Here is a 17,206-nt window from a genome sequence, read left to right on the forward strand (position 1 = left end):
TCTGCAGGATTCACATTCTTTTCTTATTTTTAAGCATAAAAATATAGCTTTGAAATGCATTCTGCAATAGTAACAGGATCTATGCGTATAACTGACACAAATGGTCCATCTGTGGCTGTAAGTGTGTTACACTGCTATTAAATGAGAGTGGTCTGCCTGTGATTACATGACTAGACTGAACCCTGTGCTGGGGCCTGTTTACCTCATTTAGAGAGAGAAGGCCGGAGAAAGACTTATCTTCCTTTTGAAAACTCAGGCTCAGTTTCTCCATGTCTAGTTCTCCCTTATATTCCTTCAATATTTGCTTCAAGATTTGTAATGGGTCTTCGGGAGCCAGTGAGCTGGAGGATCAAAACATACAGATTACCATAAAAATAATACATAATACTTTCCAGTTCACCTTGCTCCACAGGGGATCCCAAAGTGTTCTATGAGTATACTGCCCTCCTAGGCCATAGAGAACCCCTGAGGTGTTCTGGGGCAGCTGTTTAACGGATCACAGCAACACAACAAAACAGGGTTGGGTATGAAGCAAAGAAAAACAGCAAATCCAGCTAAAATGCCATGGTAAGGAAAACATAATTACCTTTTGGCTAGATTATCAGGCTTAACACTGTGATTCATGTGAAAAATGCCTTAAGGTTTTTTTAATGGCATACGCACCTTGGATTTTTGGTTTCACCTAAAAGATGGTACTTCTAAATGCGTCCTATCTCCATGCTGGGGCCTGGTTCAATACTGACTCAGAAAGAAGGAGAGCCATCTACTGAACCACCAGTAATGCTTCCTGGGGTTTCCTTGGAGGTTTCCCATTCAGTAATCAACCGGGCCCGCAGTTTTTAGGATCTGATCAAAGCACAGGTGAGCTGATGTGGCTGCTGGCTGCATATCATAAATATCTGCCTAATCTTTGCTTTAGGCTTTTTCTGGTACAGCATAGCTCAATACATGTGTGAATAAAATGACATACTTGTGTATGGCTCCTAACTTTGTTACATTGTTGGTACTGCGTAATGCTGCTGTGCCACACAGTGACTGGAATGTACAGTACAAGAGGTGGCTCCGTGGACTGAAAATAGAGCAAAAGATAATCAATAACTGAGTTTTTTGATTGTCTGTCAGCTGCAACAAAAAAAAAGGTAAAAAAAAAATTATTTCAGGTCCATCCACAATGAAAAGTTTCTGAAATTTTCAGCAAAGTGAAAAGTAAAAAAAAAAAATTGGGGGGTTAAATGAAACATTTTGTTTGTCCCAAAAGGTAATGTTTTGTTTTGATTTTGAGCTTTTTAAAAACATTTAAAAAAATTAAATAAAATTGAAGGAAATTTAAACCAAAAAGTCATTTTGAATCAAAAATCAAAACAATTCATTAAAAAATGAACAATCAAGTCCTTTTCATTTTGTTCATTCGATTAAAATAAATTGGTGAGTTTGACGCAATCTGGATCTGCATTTTTTCCTGAAAAAGAGTTTTGATAAAAACTTCTCCCAGCTCTACAAAAGATGTCACCACTGGGCCTCAGGTTCTAAAGTCCAGCCTTGGCTAGCGGTAACAGAAGTCTGTTGCCCTCTGTTGGCTGCTCAGTGGACTATAAGAAATGAGATAGTGGTTTCAAATCCAATTTCTAGTGTACTGATATTCACATCACATAAGGTCACAGTCACTGTCAACACCCTTGTTGTCAGTTTCAGCAGTGTGATCGTTTGCTCTGACAGTGGGAGCCTTTCTCATCCAGATGAGTTACGTTGATGGGGGAGTATATACTGTACTTATTCTGTACATAGAATACGTCTGTCTCCACTGACTTCAAAACAGCATTTCTCATATATATATATATACACACACACAATTATACACACAAGGATAAAAAGGTAATTATTAAAATTGTCTCTAATTGAAACTGTTTCCCTTGCCAAAGTTAAGTAAAGGGGAGTCTGCATAATCTCAAATGATTCTTCTAGCAGTATGTAGCGTAGGTGATCAGCAACCTGAAACACGTAGTGGTTTGAATGGATGCAAGAGAAAATCTGTGCACTTCTACACTATGTAAAATGCATTTTAATTTCATAATTGAAGAACCAGTTTTGCTTTCAGAATCCTCAGTGAAAAGAGCAGGCTTGAAAACATTCTGAAAATACAACACTCAAATGAAAACCAGGACAAGGAGGATTTCTCAGACACTCTTCTCATTTGTTTAGAGTAATAAATATAGTTTAAAAATAGAACTAGAACCTTTTGCTTTGATCCTTTAACCTTACACTCTTTGCTTGAAGATTCAGATCACGTGTCTTGATATTCTGCATTTCAACTGCTGCAGCTAGTCTTAGAAACTGAATCAGCTCTTCAGAATTTACCTTAAAAAACAGATAGATACAAACACAAGCAAAGAGCATAGGAAAATGTCAGTCTGTTATAACCTCTCCCGTAAATTGCATCTTCCTGAGAAAATTAAAGTGAAAGTAAAGTGCTTTAGGGGAGAAAATCACATTTAATTTTACTTACAAAGTTAAAAGGTGTCTCACACATGAAAAATATTGGATTTGCGCCTTTTTATGTTTGTACATGATGTATAATGAATCCCCTGAAATGAACAGTTAAGCCCACTGAAGTCCATTGTAATCAATGGGAGTCTTTTCTCTGACTTCACTGGACTTTGCGCCAGGCGCTTACAGGCCAGTGGAGGGCAAGAGGAGAAGAGGGAGACAGGTCTCTCGGATTAGTGGAGTAGCAGCAGAACATTTAGGGGGATAAGAAAGAGTAGGGCAGCTGGAGGTCTTGTGTGTGTATGGGGAGATCTGGCAGGAAGAGATGGGTGAGGGTGTGCGTCGGAGGACTGATATACAGGCCTATGTCAGTATTACAGAAATGACTCCATGAGACAAGGGCTCCCCTGTGCTTCATTCCGCATACCCCAACAAGACTCAATACCCACTGCACTGCTAAGCTGACCGAGCCCTCACACCACACAGCCTGCCTTCCTGCTAACTGTTATTTAGAAAGTGCTAATGTTAAAACTGAGGAGCAAATCCTACCCCTGTGTCCCCTGCACAAGAGAAGGCATCATTTGGGGGGTCCATGAAAGGGGTGCAAAGTAGGTCATAAATGTAACTGTAAATGTACCGGTATGAAAGAGAGTGGAATATGCTAACAGTGGCCAAAGGTGCTGGAACAAGGAGTGCTGGGGGTGCTGCCATCCCCTGGCCTGAAGTACTAATAACAACCCAAATACATGGTTTCCACCTTCAGCACACCTACTAAAAAAAATTGGTCCAACACTACTGAATGTAGTAGCATGATACTTAGCACACAAGGCACAAGGCATGATACTTAGCACAATAATACACATCTCTACTCCCTGTGCTGAAGAAGAATCAACATTAGCAGTTGTGTTGGAGCCAATGGGTGGGATTTGCAAAAAATCAATGTTGGACTAACTCAATTCCCTTTCAAATCGAGGGTAAAACTTCCAGAATTAGGATGACGCTGAATGATTCTGAAAATCCCATCCAATTACATCTGTAGTTCAATCACTATGGGCAGTGATACATAAGCAAAATTGCCAGTATATTGTGACTTCCTGTCTGCTGTCAGTTACTGTAAACAATTACAGTAGCAACTCTGGAGGCATGTTAGAAGATAGAAAATGTCTAAAACACAGAGGTTGTTTTGGCCACATTTGCTGATTAATCCCCAAATAGAAAATAAAGCCTAACATACGAGCATGTCTAAGCTAAGGAAGTTACTGCTTATTAACCTCTCCTATTTACTTGACTTGCATGGATAAGTAAAAAAAAAAAACAATTTGAAAAAGATTAATTGATTTGTTTCCCCAGTTAAGACATTCAGATGAACATACCAATTCAGAGTCATTTGCCTCAGAAAACCTCTCAAAGAGGAGCTTGACAGTTGGTAATTGTAGAGGGACTTCATGCTTCAGAAGGAGGGAGCTCAGCTGGGACTGAGGAAGAAATCTGGAGATGGGATGCAGAGTCTTAAGCTCTCTCTGCAGTTTTTCTAACCCGGCTAACCTAACAGGACCCAGCCTGAGTTCATTTCTGATGAGAGCCAGGAGAGAATCCTCTTCCTCAGGTGACTCTGTTGGCCCTTGGCATATGATCTGCTGGAAAACATTTAGAAAAGAAACATCTGGTTATGTAATATACAGTAACTCGACTGAATGGTAAAGCAGATGGTTGAATGGAGATTGCTTTACAGCGTCGTTACAATGGCTGTGCTGAGCAAAACAGCAGTTCAGTCAGCCCCCTGACTGCATGCTAAAGCTGAACAACAGAAGAAAAGCTGCCCCTACATGAATAGCTGAGGATTCCATTTGCCACAGAGGAATCCTGGGGTTGCACAAAGCTGGCAAAGCTGCAGTTCCCCTCTTTGGTCTAAGGGACATGCTAGGGTCAAATGTTGGAGGATGGGAGCTTGTGGTGGTTTCCAGATTCTCAGCTGCTGGTGATGTAATTTAGAGCAGCCCTGCAGCTGCTCTCAGTTACAGCAAAGGCTGTTTTGTCAGGCTCAAGATCAGGGACATAAAAAGGTGGCTTAGAGTCCCCCTCCCCCAGCTCCTTTCCCCCTCTTTCCCCTCACCTGTTCAGATTGTAAACTTGGTCTAGCTGAGGACTGAGCCCATCATTAGCAGGCCAACATCTGAACCAAATTGTCACCGAAAATATTTAATAGATGACCAGTTATGGCAATATTTCACAGCATTTACCTGGTAATGTCCTACTTGTTGTCTTAAACACCGAGCTCTAAGGGATGGCTTTTGGAGGGCGTGAATGTAGGACAAAGACTGATCTCCCGATGGGACAGACACACAATGAATATTTGGTGGTTTCAAAACCTTGAAGAACAAACGTGGAATTAGACATAAGGCAATCAAAGAAAAAGAAATAGTTGTGTTCTAACCAAAATATACTCTGAGTACAAATATTGACATACACAAATATTTCATCATACAAAATATATGCTGGTGATTCCTTTTCAGAAAGCAAACATGTTTAAACTCCAACAATAATACATCCTGAAGACATACTTAACTGGAACAGCTATTAAATTAGTTCTCATTTTATTAGTATAATTAGCTCCTCCAGCTTTGAAAACATTCCCCTACCACTTAAGATGAAGGAAACTCTCCATCAGCTACTGGCATTATAGTGGATATGACTCATAGATGTGCCATTCTAATTCCACCTAGTAGAAGGCAGTGGTGCTCCCAAACACTAGCCATTTTGTTACAATCATGGAATGCATCCAACTTTCCAGTAGCAGGATTAGAAAGTCTCATTGTTTAGTGTTTCATACTGAGCATTAGAAATGCTCTCCTGCATTAGAGATTAGGGTTAACAGTCCACATTATTTTCAGCAAAAGATTAATTAAAGCCAAACATTTCTAAAAGCAACCTGGCATAAATGAATCAGTTTATTGCACAAATATCTGAACTGGTAATGTCTTTCCTTTATTCCTCAGCTGAAGTCTAAACCTGCCCTGACGTGTGAAGAAACGAATGCCAGGAGCTGCCTTTTGCAATAGGTTTAAAACATAAACAAATGATTAGCTACTTTCAGTTCTGACAGTCCCCAAATATTACCCTTTCTTATAACTACTGCACATACGACCATCCTGCCCATGCACTGCATTCCTAATCTCCTACCACCTGAAGTGGTTTGCTTTGCATTAAAAATACAGTCGGTCCCAAATATGGAAACAATGACCCAAATATCAGCCTTTCAAAACAAGGGCTGAAGTGGTTTATTTATGAAATTCTTAGGGATGGAGGGGAAGCTGCACAAAGACCGCAGAGTTGGGCATGGAACAATGTAGACCATTGTTAGGTATTTAGCAAAGGACACTGCAAACCAAAGGAGAGAGGAAGAGAAGGAAGAAATACGTTTCCTGACGGGGAAGTTATTGAACATACAGAACAGGAAACAGATACGTTCTCTCCCTGAGGCAGGAGAAATCTCTGTAGCGTCTCCTGTGGAAATTTGTCTCTGGTCTTAAAACCGAAGGGCAGGACTGTGACCCTGTGCAATGGAATAAAGGCAAATAAGATTCCTTCCACCTATATGGCCACATGAACACTCCCTTCATTTTTGCTCTTGGCGCAGGGGATCGAATATGGGGAATAGAACACGAACTGTGAGTCTGGTACTTCTCTGAGCAGGGGGCAGAAAGAGAGTCAAAGGGGCAGGGAATAGGCAGAGTTAACATGCTGAGCTGGCACAAATGGGGAAGTCAGCTGTACCTAGTAAAGGGCTCCAGTGAGTTAATTCCCCCAAGCAAGGGAGCAGCAGTCAAAAAGGCACAATTCCCGCCCCCCCCCCCCACAGGACAATGCTGTTATGCACTGCCCCATGAGTGAGGCAGAGTCTACGTTTTTAAAGTCATACCTCCCCTAAGCACAATCTCGAGGACTGACTCAGTTTGACTCAGGGGTGTACAGCGCCTCTCAAAGTCAGGCTGGGCATTCCAAGCTGTGCACCCACAAAGGGAGGTACCCAAAACACTTCTAAAAATCTAGGGTCCAGGTACAGCTGGGCAAATAATGGATTTTTTTTGGTTCGCTAGCTATTCTGAAGAAAGAAAGAAAAATAAATATTTCTTTTGACCCAAAACAAAATGGTCCATTTCAATTTCAAGCATTTTTAATGTTTCTGAATTTTTTAAAGAATAAAATGGAAGAAAATTTCAAAAAGAAAAGAAAAATAATTTAGAACTGAAAAATTGAAGAGGTTTGATTTTTTCTAACATTGGGGAGTGTGGGTAGGGGTTCCAACACAAACAATATGGGAAAACCAACATGAATTGGCAAAACATTACAGTTAGACTACATCTAATTTTTTTGCTGAAAAAAGTTTTGTCCAGAAAATAAGGCTGTCAAACGATTAAAAAAAATAATTGTGATTAATCACACTGCTAAACAATAACAGAATACCATTTATTTAAATATTTTGGATGTTTTCTACATTTTCAAATATCTTGATTTCAATTACAACAGAGAATACAAAGTATACAGTACTCACTTTATATTTATTTTTATTACAAATATTTGTGCTGTAAAAAACAAAAGAAATTGTATTTTTCAATTCACCTCATACAAGTACTGTAGTGCAATCTCTTTATCATGAAAGTTGAACTTACAAATGTTGAATTATGTACAAAAAATATCTACATTCAAAAATTAAACAATTTAAAACTTTAGAGCCTACAAGTCCACTCAGTCCTACTTCTTTTTCAGCCAGTCCCTCACACAAACAAGTTTGTTTACTTTTGCAGGAGATAATGCTGCCCACTTCTTGTTTACAATGTCACCTGAAAGTGAGAATGGGCGTTCTCATGGCATTGCTATAGCCAGTGTTGCAAGATAATTACATGCCAGATGCGATAATGATTCATATGTCCCTTCATCTTTAGCCACTATTCCAGAGGACATGCATCCATGCTAACGACAGGTTCTGCTCAATAATGATCCAAAGCAGTGCAGATCGATGCATGTTCACTTTCATCATTTGAATCAGATGCCACCAGCAGTTGATTTTGTTTTGGGGGGGAGTTGAGTTCTGTAGTTTCCACATTGGAGTGTTGCTCTTTTAAGACTTCTGAAAGCGTGCTCCACACCTCGTCCCTCTCAGGTTTTGGAAGGCTCTTCAGATTCTTAAACCTTGGGTCGAATGCTGTAGCTATCTTTAGAAATCTCACATTGGTATCTTCTTTGTGTTTTTTTCAAATCTGCAGTGAAAGTGTTCTTAAAAAGAACAACATGTGCTGGGTCATCATCCGAGATGGCTACAATATGAAATAATGGCAGAATGCAGGTAAAACAGAGCAGGAGACATACTATTATTTTTTTAATGAACATCATCAGCATGGAAGTATGTCCTCTGGAATGGTGGCTGAAGCATGAATGGGCACACGAATGTTTAGCATATCTGGCACATAAATACCTTGCAATGCCGGCTACAAAAGTGCCATGGAAATGGCTGTTCTCACTTTTGGGTGACACTGTAAATAAGAAGCAGCCAGCATTATCTCCTGTAAATGTAAATAAACTTGTTTGTCTTAGCAATTGGCTGAATAAGAAGTAGGACTGAGTGGACTTGTAGGCTCTAAAGTTTCACATTGTTTTGTTTTTGAGTGCAGTTATGTAACAAAAAAATCTACATTTTTAAGTTGCACTTTCACAAAGAGATTGCACTACAGTATTTGTATGAGGTGAATTGAAAAATACTAATTTTTTTGTTTATCATTTTTACAGTGCAAATATTTGTAATATAAAATGAGCACTGTGCACTTTGTATTCTGTGTTTTAATTGAAATCAATGTATTTGAAAATGTAGAAAAACATCCAAAATATTTAATAAATTTCAATTGATATTCTATTGTTTAACAGTGCGATTAAAACAGCTATTAATCAAGATTAATTTTTTAATTGTGATTAATTTTTTTGAGTCAATTGCATGAGTTAACCATGATTAATTGATAGCCCTACCAGAAAATTATGTTTAGCTCTTGTTCGAACTTTTGTGAACCAGTTTATCCATCTGTGAGATGAGTATAATCCTGCTTATTTATCTCATGGGACACAGTGCAGCTGAATTAACATCAGCAATGCCTTTTGAGAACCTCAAGGTATTAAGGACCTAAGGACAAAATTCTTATTCAACTTGACTTCAGCAGGACTATTTGCATGAGTAAGTGCTCACAAACATAAGGATTGCGTTGCTAGGTTCCTAGTGCACATAATATTCATATTGCTGCAAAGAGACCTGGTTATTTCAACATTAAGTATTATCCATGGATCTTCCCTGTAACTGATTATGCAATTCAAAATGTTGCAGCTACAGTTTATAGCAACTCACTTTGCCATCCAGAAATCTGCTGTTGCTTGTTTGCAGTTGTTTAGACTCATGTTCTTCCTGTTTTTCTCTGCTTCGTCTTTCATAATCTAGGTCATAACTGATTTGTTGACAAAGAGGGTTATTGAAACCGGGAGGATTTCCATGTGTCTGTCTTGTATTACAAGCGGGCAATTTCTGGAGCGCAGACTGAGTTTCCACTTTCGTGCCTTCCTTTGCCTTGCTGTGAAAAACAGGAGCAGAGACATAGCCTTATGCAAATATATATTCCATATGCATTTAGATTAGACAGTAACGTACAAAATTCTGTTCTTAGAAAGTTAGTTGCTTGGATTGAAGCCCTCAGATATTATCAGTGGAATCTAGATTCATATTTTTTAAAGCCAGACAAGACCATTAGATCATCTAGTCTGACCACCTATGTAACACGCTAGAGAATTTCATCCAGTTACTCCTGTACTGAGTCCCGTTACTTGTAGACAGGGGTGAAAGTAACTTAAAGGACTTACCGGTACGCAGGAGTCCTGGGCAAGGTGGTGCTGTGAGGGGGTGGGGACAGCTCTGGGCCCCTGGAAGGATCGGGGCCTCGGGGGGAAAGGGCAGGGCTGGGGTCAGACTTTCCCAGCCAGCCCTTCAACGCTGCCTGGCCCATGCTGTCCAGGGCTCCAGCAGCAATTTAAAGGGCCTGGGATTCCAGTGACTGCAGCGGTAGTGGCCGGAACCCTACGCCCTTTTAAATCGCCGGGCCCCACCAGCTTCCCGTTTTGCCCTGCCCCCCCCCCCGCCCAGTTGAACATTTACCACACCATGGGACAAGTTCACCTCCTTTGTCAACTTGGCTCAGGTCTAGTGAACGTCACTGAACCACTGACCTAACTGTAGTGGTATTATCCTGTCGCAGCAATGATTTCGATCTCACACAGATGGCACAGAGAGATTAGCCAAAGACACTTGTCTGTGGATGTTCTAGAATGTAAAATGGATCTTTGTTTAAAGGTTCCATTGACTTTATACACAGTTTCCCTCACTCTTTCACTGTTGTTAGATTGGACTTTCAACAACTGGACTCATATTCTGTTAGTAATCATCAAGTCGAGTTTCCTGTGTAAGGCAGGTCATTTCTTATACCCCACTGTAATGTCCTAGAAGAAGGGACTATTCTTCCCTGCTGACTGGGTGAGATCATCAAATGTATTTTAATTAAGACCGCAGGTCACACTTAATTGGAAGACAGACCACTCAAATTCTTCTGAATTTTCTTTTTGATGACCGGCCCTTATGGCAAAAGGAAGAAAGGCAACGCCCATGGAAAACTCTTACCGTTGACAATCTATTATTAATACCCTTCTTTTTTACGCACGATAAACAAGTTAACTAAACACCACCATCAAAATACTACATGTGATATGTTATCAACTAGATGAGAAGAACCAATGGTAAGTCATTAATTTTTATAAGTCATGGTGTCCAAATTTTCCAGTCTAGTTCACGAAGAGAAATATAGGATTGTGTTTTTAAAAGAGAGTCGGTGGAGGTTTTTTTGAAAGCACAACTGCAAGAAAACTATCTTATTTCCTGTGAGTGCTGCTATTTTGCCTATAATGCTACCTAACTCATGCTTGATTTATTTAGTTTTACTTGCACGTACGATAAAATGTTTCCTATTGCTAGATTTAGAAGTTAGATATTAACATCTCTCTTTTCATTTTCTTTTTAAGTAGCCAATTCCTATTTGTCATCCAGCTCTCTCTTTTTTAGGCCAAGGTTTTCAAAACGGGGGCCTAAAGTTAGAAGTGGGATCTACAAAATTACTAAGGGATTCAGACACCTAATTCCCATTAGAAATAAATGGGGGTTACAATTTTCAAAAGTGCTTAATGCCTACTGACTTTCAATGGAATGTAGGCTCCTAAATCACTTAGGTGCTTCTGAAAATGTTGCCCTGGGTTTCCACAGCTCCTGGGCAGCTTTGCAAACCCAACTCCTAAAGGCCAGATTTTCAGAGCAGATTACATCCTATTTAGGTCACTAAATTAAGTGGCCAGTTCCTTAAGCATCCTCAGCTTTTGGCAACTCCCAGTGGTCTCAGTGGAAGCAGGTGGGTGCTGAATACTTTTGAAAACCTCATTTTTTGCTGAGCTCTTTTGATAACCTGGACCATATTTTGGCATGTGAGGTGCCTGATTTTCAAAAGTGCTGAATACCCAGGAGCTCCACTGGAATTTAATAACATCTGCACAATCTGAAAATCAGGCTGCATAATTAGATGCTTACATACAGATTTATGAGCCTAACATTAAGCACCCACTTTAAAAAAAATCTTGGCCCTAAGTACTTATAGGCTACAATTTGAGGTCTTGTTTTTATTTTTACTGTAGTCTTAAACCTATCCAGCATTCCAAATTCCTTCAGTGATGCTTCCTGAAACAAACAATTATATTCATATGCTATAGAGTTCTTCAGCATTATACTCACATTTTTGGTTTTTCCACAATGCACCGGACATACTTGCTCCCAATGATTTTTACAATAGTCTCAGTATGTGCATCAGCCCCATTGGGAACATTCCCAACTGAAGACATGATTGGCATCAAGTACAAATAGCCGTCTATATATTGTCCATTCCCACTCTCCTGTAACATTAAACAAGATGTCATCACTAACTGTATTTGACTGGTAAGAGGGCAGTGGGATGCAGAAAGTTGCCTCTCTCCATTTATGAATGGAACCGCAAATGGGGTGCGGACAGAGCCTCGGCTGGTGTATATCGGTGTAGCTGCATTGACTTAGATGGATCTGTGTGGATTTACTTCAACTGCCCAGTGCATCTGTACAAACTCACTCCTTCCTGGACTGCAGATTCAAATCCAAAATTTCTTGGTAGGAAAAAAAATAAAACCCAGGTTCTGATAAACAATCATGTTGTCAGCATTGGAAGGAATCAGCTGAGCAAAGATCATATCAGGATGTTTCATGGGCTAGGAAGAGGAAGAAATGGTTTTCCCTCTGAAGAAAACTATAGGGCATAAAGGCACCCGGTATACAGATAAGGCTCAGCTTCTCAGGGGACTCTGACATGGCCCTTCCTGATGCTCCTCTCCCATAGGTGGCGAGTTATATGGGTCCGTGGGGCCTGTGCTCCACCAATATTTAGGAACTTGGGCTGGCTCCACCAATGTTTAGGCTTACCTTGCTTTGGGGGGTCCTGTGCTTCAGGGGGACTCGGGGTCCAGGGCAGCCTGGGGGGTTAGCGGGGGCCTGATGCTGGCAGCAGCTAGTGACCAGGCCCCAGCCTGTCCCTCTCTGCCGGCTCCCAGCATCGCTTGGGGGACGGAAGCCAGCAAGAGGCGGGGGCTGGCGTTTGGGGGGAAGGGGAGGAATGGGGGACAGGGAGGGGTGAGCTGGGGCTGAGTCATTCGCTAACCCCCCAGGCCACCCTGGACCCTGCATCCCGCTGAAGCGCAGGGCCAGGGGCAGTTGCCCTGGTCCGTCCTATGGAGGGGATGGCTCTGCTGGGACCTGTTCTGGGCACCACCAACGATACAAACCTGGGGCCCCTGCTCCCTCCCTCCCACGAGCTGCTCATCTACCCAAACCGGAGAGGAAAGCACAGGGGCCCCACTGTGCCCCCCCCCCCCGCCCCGGGGAGAAGCACAGGGCAGCGGAGGAGCCAAGCAGGAACCAGGGTGCATCATCCCTAGGGAGACGCCTCCGTTCCGCCCCTCACCACTTCTGCAGCCCCTGCCTGGGCCGCGTCTGCTCCGGAGGCTGCCGAGCCGGCCGCGGAGAGCCCAGTGGGAGCCCCGTGCAGCCGGGAGCGGATCTGCCAGCATGCGGTCGGCTGTGCTAGGGCCAGCGGAGCGCTGTTGCCAGGGGCGGCTCCAGCTGCCGCATACCTGCCGAGGCCCGCTGCGGAGGCCCACCGGACCGGCGAAGCGCCCCCCCGGCCGGCTGGCTGTTGTGGGGCCGGCCGAGGCTGCGGCTCCCGCCGGAGATGAGTGGCCGGGGCTCGCTCCATTGCAGGCGCCCGGGCCCGTTTTGCAGGGCTTCGCGCCGTCCTGCCAGCTGAGCGGTGTGCACTGCAGCCCGCCCGAAGCAAAAACCCCCGCTTTCCCCCCCCCCCGCACATACCTGTTCATATAGATCTATCCCAGAGCCCAGTGAAAGTGAAGGGAGTCTTACGTTGGCTGAATCGGGGCTTCAGGTCATTAGTGGCACTAAATTCAAATAGGAATTTGGGGGTACAGAAGAATGCAGGATCGGGCCCAGGGATAGACCCTCTTCCTTGTCACTGAATCCCTGACCTGGAACAGCATCGCTAAAAGTCACCAGGAGGCAGCGTTCACTGAGCACACTCAATTTAGCACATGATAGAAAAGGAAAAGCGGTAACAAGTAGATTAAAAATTAGCTCTTTTTAAACCTCCCTTTTCCTGTTGAAATGGACTGGGTATAAAAAGAAATCCAACTCCTATGGAGAGGTTCAAAAGTCAAAATACAAAACATTTCTTTACTGGGCAGTTATGAAAACTGTTCTACCAGAAAGTTTAATTACAGATCTATTTCAAAGGATGGATATTTTACGTTGGGATGAAGTGTGCGCTGAGTGTGAACAAAGATGGATGTTAAAGCCACGGTGCAGAGACCACAGCACATTCCAGTTTTTGACAAGCATATACATGTAAGGAATGCACAGAGGGGAAAAAGGTGTAAGGCATGTTTGCAATGGTTTCCTGACAAGCACATTTTTTTTTCTTAAGCAGAAACACTAACTAGAAGGCAAGTTGACATCCTCAAGATAAGCAGCTAATACCATTGCCATAATAATAGCCTAACAGACATAACAGATCCCTGATGTTGGAACTAAGGGGGCTGGGGTGCGGCAGCCGGCTTGAAGTAGTGGTAACAATCGTCAAACACGTGATGCCACAGTTTCCCTCATCAGCACCCTCACTATAAAAAGTGTTCCAGCACCCCTGAACAGATCATTGTTAAAAGCCAGTTCTTTCTTTTACTACTAGCACTTTCAGCGCACCCCAGTTATCAAAGTAGTCAAATAAAGATGTTGTGAACACTTACATTTACTATGTCAATAGGCCAGATTCCCTGTTGCTTTAAGTAGATTCATATGATTTATTTTTCACACTATATACAGTTGGAAATGGGCCACAACTTGGACCATTTATGCAATGCACCAACTTCCAGACTTGGTGGTTAGGATAAAATGGGATCAAGTTTTGATTTTGCAAAATCAAACCTTAACTGATGAAGTTTTTCAAGACTATATCCATTCCCAGTTTTGCACATTTCTAATGTAGTAGTTGATGACACAAGCAACCAAGTATCTGAAGAAAGTTCATTAGCAATCACAGTTCAGTCCTTTTCCAGAGTGTTGGACAGCAAGTCCTGTTTTTCACAGAGACAACAGATTCATGAGTGACTCTGACTCCCAGTCGCTGTCCTTCAGGGACTGATTCAGTGGTTCTCAACCTGCGGCCTGGAGCTGCGGTTCATGTGACATCCTCACAGCCATACAGGTAGTATTGGATGCGCCCCACATAACACTTTGTGGGCCGTATATGTGGCCCACAATGGAAAATAGGCTGAGAACCACTGGTGAGTGAATAAGGAAAATGTTACTCTTATTACACATCCTGTGTCTGCTAATCCATAGAAAAGCTATGATAACACTACAGAAGAGACATGAGGGGGGAAGAGGGAGATCATGTAGGCCGCTTCTGCTATAAAAATGAGGCAACATTCCCTCCCCAGAAAAAAAAAAGTCATATCTCTGGATCAACTGAAACAGATCTGACAGAAAAAAATCAGGATCAATTTTATATTGCAAATATCATAGCATAGATTAAGATTTTCCCAGAACTCTTATAAAACAACTTGATAACTTACATTTCCTTTTCCACAAATGCAGCCATTTTTACTGTCAAGGTCCAATCCATGCAATATTAATTGAAAATGCCTTTGTATCTCATGTCTAGTACACATTACATTTGAATGAGTGGCAAGCATGCAATAAAGCAGGGGTAGGCAACCTATGGCACGCGTGCTGAAGGTGGTACGTGAGCTGATTTTCAGTGGCACTCACACTGCCCAGGTCCTGGCCACCAGTCCAGGGCGCTCTGCATTTTATTTTAATTTTAAATGAAGCATCTTAAACATTTTGAAACCTTATTTACTTTACATACAACAATAGTTTAGTTATATATTATAGACTTATAGAAAGAGACCTTCTAAAAAAATTAAAGTATATTACTGGCACACAAGACCTTAAATTAGAGTGAATAAATGAAGACTTGGTGCACCACTTCTGAAAGGCTGCCAACCCCTGCAATAAAGTGTTTGTATCTATGAAACTGCAATTCTAGTTCTGATCACTAGATGGCACTACAATAGAAATTTCGACCAAAAAAGAAAATCAGATTAGAATTTGATGAAGGCATATGTAATGTGAAATATTGTAATATACCATTCGCTGAGCTAAACGTGATAAACATAATGGTTACATGAATAATGGACAATTTAAATCATTTTCTTTTCTGGATTCTTTGTGCATGTATGTTACTACTGCATAGAAAATATCTTGTCATAGAATAATTGGTCCAAAACATATGCTTTTTTATTGTTTTTCTATGATCATCAGTACATACATTTTTCTTAATTGAAAGCACTATATATAAACAATACAATCTACTGTTAGCTCATTAATCCCATTTCAAAAGAATACATCTATAAGGAGCCATTTAGTTTTTTCTATACACAGCTCATTTTAAATGTAGATTTTCTTTTACTACAAAAGCACAGCAGTTACTCAAAAGGGTTGCCAAGCATTTATATTCCTGGAAAATTAAAATAAAGTCTATAGCAAAATGATAGTTGAATTCAGATAGTACTTTAAATACATAGAAGTCTGGAAATTCCGAGGTGGCTGAAACAGTATATTCAGTTATAGCCTTTTATAAACCATGAAATCGCAGCCTTTTCAGCTTTACCTTGGCACGTGTACAGGAGTGTAAAGTTGAATGGCAGTATTGATTTGCATATTATTGCTTTTGAAAGCCCAGTTTACCCTGCTGTTCATGATAATTTTCCATGTATATATATGCTAGAATATTTGGTGGGAATGTTTTGAAAATAAGTATTGAACTTTCAGTTGACAAAATAAAACAATCTTACATTTTACATAGTACTCTTCTCCCCCAAAGGATTTTAAATTTCATGTGTGTGTGTGGTGTGTGTGTTATATCATAGGTGGAATTGGAAGCATGGTCCATTATGAAGGCCATGAGTGTGTCACGGAGGTCACAGAAGTAATGAATTCTGTGACTTTCTGGGACCTCCATGACTTCTGCAGCGGCCCGTGGGGCTGGCCCAGGGGCTGCCTGAGCTGCTTGGGCAGCCCTGGAGCCAGCTGCACCAGTTGCTGCTGGGGCAGTCTCAGGCCACTGCAGGTCCCTCCAGTAGCAGCAGGTCTCAGGCCTCTGCACCCTCCCATCCCCCAGCAGCAGCATGAGGGGTTTCAGGCTGCCGTGCCCCCTGACCCCCAGCAGCAGCAGTGGAAGTCTCGGGCCATCCCCCTCCCAACCTCCAGTAGCAGCAGCAGGGGTCCTGGGCTGCATGCGGTAGCCTGCCCTCTCCCTCCGTCCCCCTGAACACCCAATATTTAATCAGGGTTATATAGTACAAGTCATGGACAGGTCCCAGGCCATGAATTTTTGTTTACTGCCTGTGACCTGTCCATGACTTCTACTGAAAATACCCGTGACTTAAACCTTACCCATTATTAAGGTTGCCTGGTACTTGCCATCATAAGACCTCATTTTCAGTTGCTTATAACTTTGCCAAACTTTAACCATTTGGCTGAAGGTTTCCATTCCAGGCATCTCCCTCAGATAGATTTAAAAAAAAACCAAAAAACATTTTTATTGTTATTTTGGAAAATTTCACCCAAAACAGTTCCACCATTTCCAAGAATGAGGCTAGGGAAAAATATGTTGATTTGACCATGTTACAAAATTATCAAGACCTATATTTCGAACTGCTGTAGCAACTCCATGCTTTGAAATTTTGGTGGTGGGGGAAGGGAGTATTATGCCTTTTGCCATCGATGAAAATCTGCCCAGATTTGTCCGAGTTACAAGCCTTTGAAAGATCACACTTCACACATGCTCAAGAGAAACTTTTCATTTTAACAGTTAAAATCTCTGAAGATTCCATCCTTACTGAGCATGCTCCAGCTACTTACAGCTCCTAATGCTGATGACCTGGCTCATGCGCCATCCGACTGAGCATGGTCTAGCCCAGGGCTAAATCAGACTTTCCT

At 41.8% G+C, this 17,206-nt stretch overlaps 1 protein-coding gene across 2 annotated transcripts in view; it reads right to left on the reverse strand.

Moving 5' to 3' along the window:
• The window catches only part of C7H1orf87 (chromosome 7 C1orf87 homolog), a 29,710-nt gene extending 17,088 nt beyond the window's left edge, over positions 1-12,622 (reverse strand). For both annotated transcript variants that reach the window (XM_032795533.2, XM_075067647.1), the window contains exons 1-7: positions 12,597-12,622; positions 11,345-11,502; positions 8,873-9,092; positions 4,725-4,853; positions 3,858-4,121; positions 2,234-2,355; positions 203-341 (exon numbers count right to left, since the gene is read on the reverse strand). In XM_032795533.2, the coding sequence (XP_032651424.1) occupies positions 203-341; positions 2,234-2,355; positions 3,858-4,121; positions 4,725-4,853; positions 8,873-9,092; positions 11,345-11,460 (990 nt within the window). In that variant the 5' untranslated portion in view covers positions 11,461-11,502; positions 12,597-12,622. The remainder of the gene's footprint in view (positions 1-202; positions 342-2,233; positions 2,356-3,857; positions 4,122-4,724; positions 4,854-8,872; positions 9,093-11,344; positions 11,503-12,596) is intronic.
• Positions 12,623-17,206: the final 4,584 nt, after the last annotated feature.

The sequence above is a fragment of the Chelonoidis abingdonii genome, chromosome 7, assembly GCF_003597395.2.
Source record: "Chelonoidis abingdonii isolate Lonesome George chromosome 7, CheloAbing_2.0, whole genome shotgun sequence".
NCBI lineage: Eukaryota > Metazoa > Chordata > Testudines > Testudinidae > Chelonoidis > Chelonoidis abingdonii.